Source organism: Eimeria mitis, genomic scaffold (assembly GCF_000499745.2).
Source record: "Eimeria mitis Houghton genomic scaffold, Emh_scaff2128, whole genome shotgun sequence".
Taxonomy (NCBI): Eukaryota; Apicomplexa; class Conoidasida; order Eucoccidiorida; family Eimeriidae; genus Eimeria; species Eimeria mitis.
Window position 1 is genome coordinate 2,248 of NW_013570451.1, and position 1,565 is coordinate 3,812.

Genomic DNA, 1,565 nt, shown 5'->3' on the forward strand with positions numbered 1-1,565 from the left:
ATACCCCACCGCAGCTAGCTGCAACTAGCTGCAGCTAGCTATGGCTAGCTAGCTGGTGAGTTAGTATACGCCTTGCTGAAGGCATTTCTGTTCATCCTCCAGCAGCAGACGCAAGCTGCAGCAGCAGCAGCAGTAAGTTGCAGCAGCAGCAGTAAGCTGCAGCAGCAGCAGTAAGATACAGCAGCAGCAGTAAGCTGCAGCAGCAAGCAGCAGCAGCAGCAAGCAGCAGCAGCAGCAAGAGCAGCAGCAGCAAGTATCCCCACACTCACAACAAATATCAGCGAGTTTGCTGCGCTGCTGCAGCAGCCGCCAATCCCCTTGGGGGTAGAAAAGAGACAGCAAGCTGCAGCAGCAGCAGCAGCAGCTGCTGCTGCTGTTGCTGCTGCTGCAGCAGCAGCTGCTGCTGCAGAATCCTGGGGTGTATGTACACCGCAACTCTCAAATAGTCTCTCCCTAAGCAAGCGTGGCACTGGTGCCTCGCATTGTCTCCTATTTTGTTTGTGCTGCTTGCTGCTGCTGCTGCTGCTGCTGCTGCTGCTGCAGCAAGGAGCAGCTAGCTAAGAACAACAGCAACTGTCTCCTGCAGCAGCTTCTGCACCAACACGGAGCAGCCTTTTGCTGCTGAAAGGATGGGCTCCCTATACACCCCAAGGCGGTAGAGGCAGGTGCGCATTGCTGCAGCAGAAGCAGCAGCAACAGCAGCAGCAGCAGCAGAAAACGCAGCAGCAGCACAAACAGCAACAATCCTCACAGCAGCACTTAGAGCAGCACAGCAGCAGCAACAGCACCGTAACAGTGTTCAGCAGCAGCAGCAGCAACAGCAGCAGCAGCAACAGCACCCTAACAGTGTCCAGAAGCAGCAGCAGCAACAGCAACAGCAGCAGCAGCAGCAGCAGCAGCAGCAAAATATAAAAGGAGACAGGGGGGCCCTCACTAAAGGATGCATCGCGCAGCAGAAGAGACAATCGACTGCAGCAAGGGTCCTGCAGTGCTGCTTCTTGCTGCAGGCAAGACAAGGCCTGTGCACAGCAGCAGCAGCAGCAGCAGCAGTAGCAGCAACAGCAGCAGCAGCAACAGCAGCAGCAGCAGCCACTGGCGCTTGCCGCAGGAACACACACCGCCACCTGGGGTAGCGGTAGCAAAACATCTGCTGCAACTGCAGCAGCAACAGCAGAAGCAGCAACAGCAGCAGCAGCAACAGCAGCAGCAGCAACAGCAGCAGCAGCAGCTGTAACAGCAGCAGCAGCAACAGCAGCAGCAGCAGCAAATAGACATACGAGTTCTCTGCTGAGCTGTACAGCCACCTGAGCTCCCACGACGCCAAACCCTGCAGCAACCCAGCAGCAGCAGCAGCAGCAGCAGAATTAGATTCCTGCTACAGCAACAGGTGAAGCAGCAGCAGCAGCAACAGCAACAGCAGCAGCAACAGCAACAGCAGTTTCCACTGGTTGATGCTGCAGTCTGCTGCAGCATCAACCAGTGGTGCTGCTCCTCTCTGCTGCTGCTGCTGTCCATATACTGCAGCAAGGCACACAACAACCCTCATACATAAACGCATGCAGCAG

General features: G+C 56.3%; 2 protein-coding genes across 2 annotated transcripts in view; one reads left to right on the top strand and one right to left on the bottom strand.

Annotated features, from left to right (window-relative positions):
- Positions 1–940: 940 nt before the first annotated feature.
- On the top strand, positions 941–1,234 carry EMH_0049050 (uncharacterized protein; the record flags this gene model as incomplete). The annotated part of the gene is made up of 1 exon (XM_013496474.1): positions 941–1,234. One exon carries the CDS (start codon positions 941–943, stop codon positions 1,232–1,234), a length of 294 nt encoding a protein of 97 aa, XP_013351928.1.
- A 141-nt stretch (positions 1,235–1,375) lies between these two features.
- The window catches only part of EMH_0049060 (uncharacterized protein), a gene marked incomplete at both ends in the record, with an annotated part of 4,468 nt that continues 4,278 nt past the window's right edge, over positions 1,376–1,565 (bottom strand). Inside the window, 1 exon segment of the mRNA XM_013496475.1 lies at positions 1,376–1,518. Within this exon segment, the coding sequence (XP_013351929.1) occupies positions 1,376–1,518 (143 nt within the window).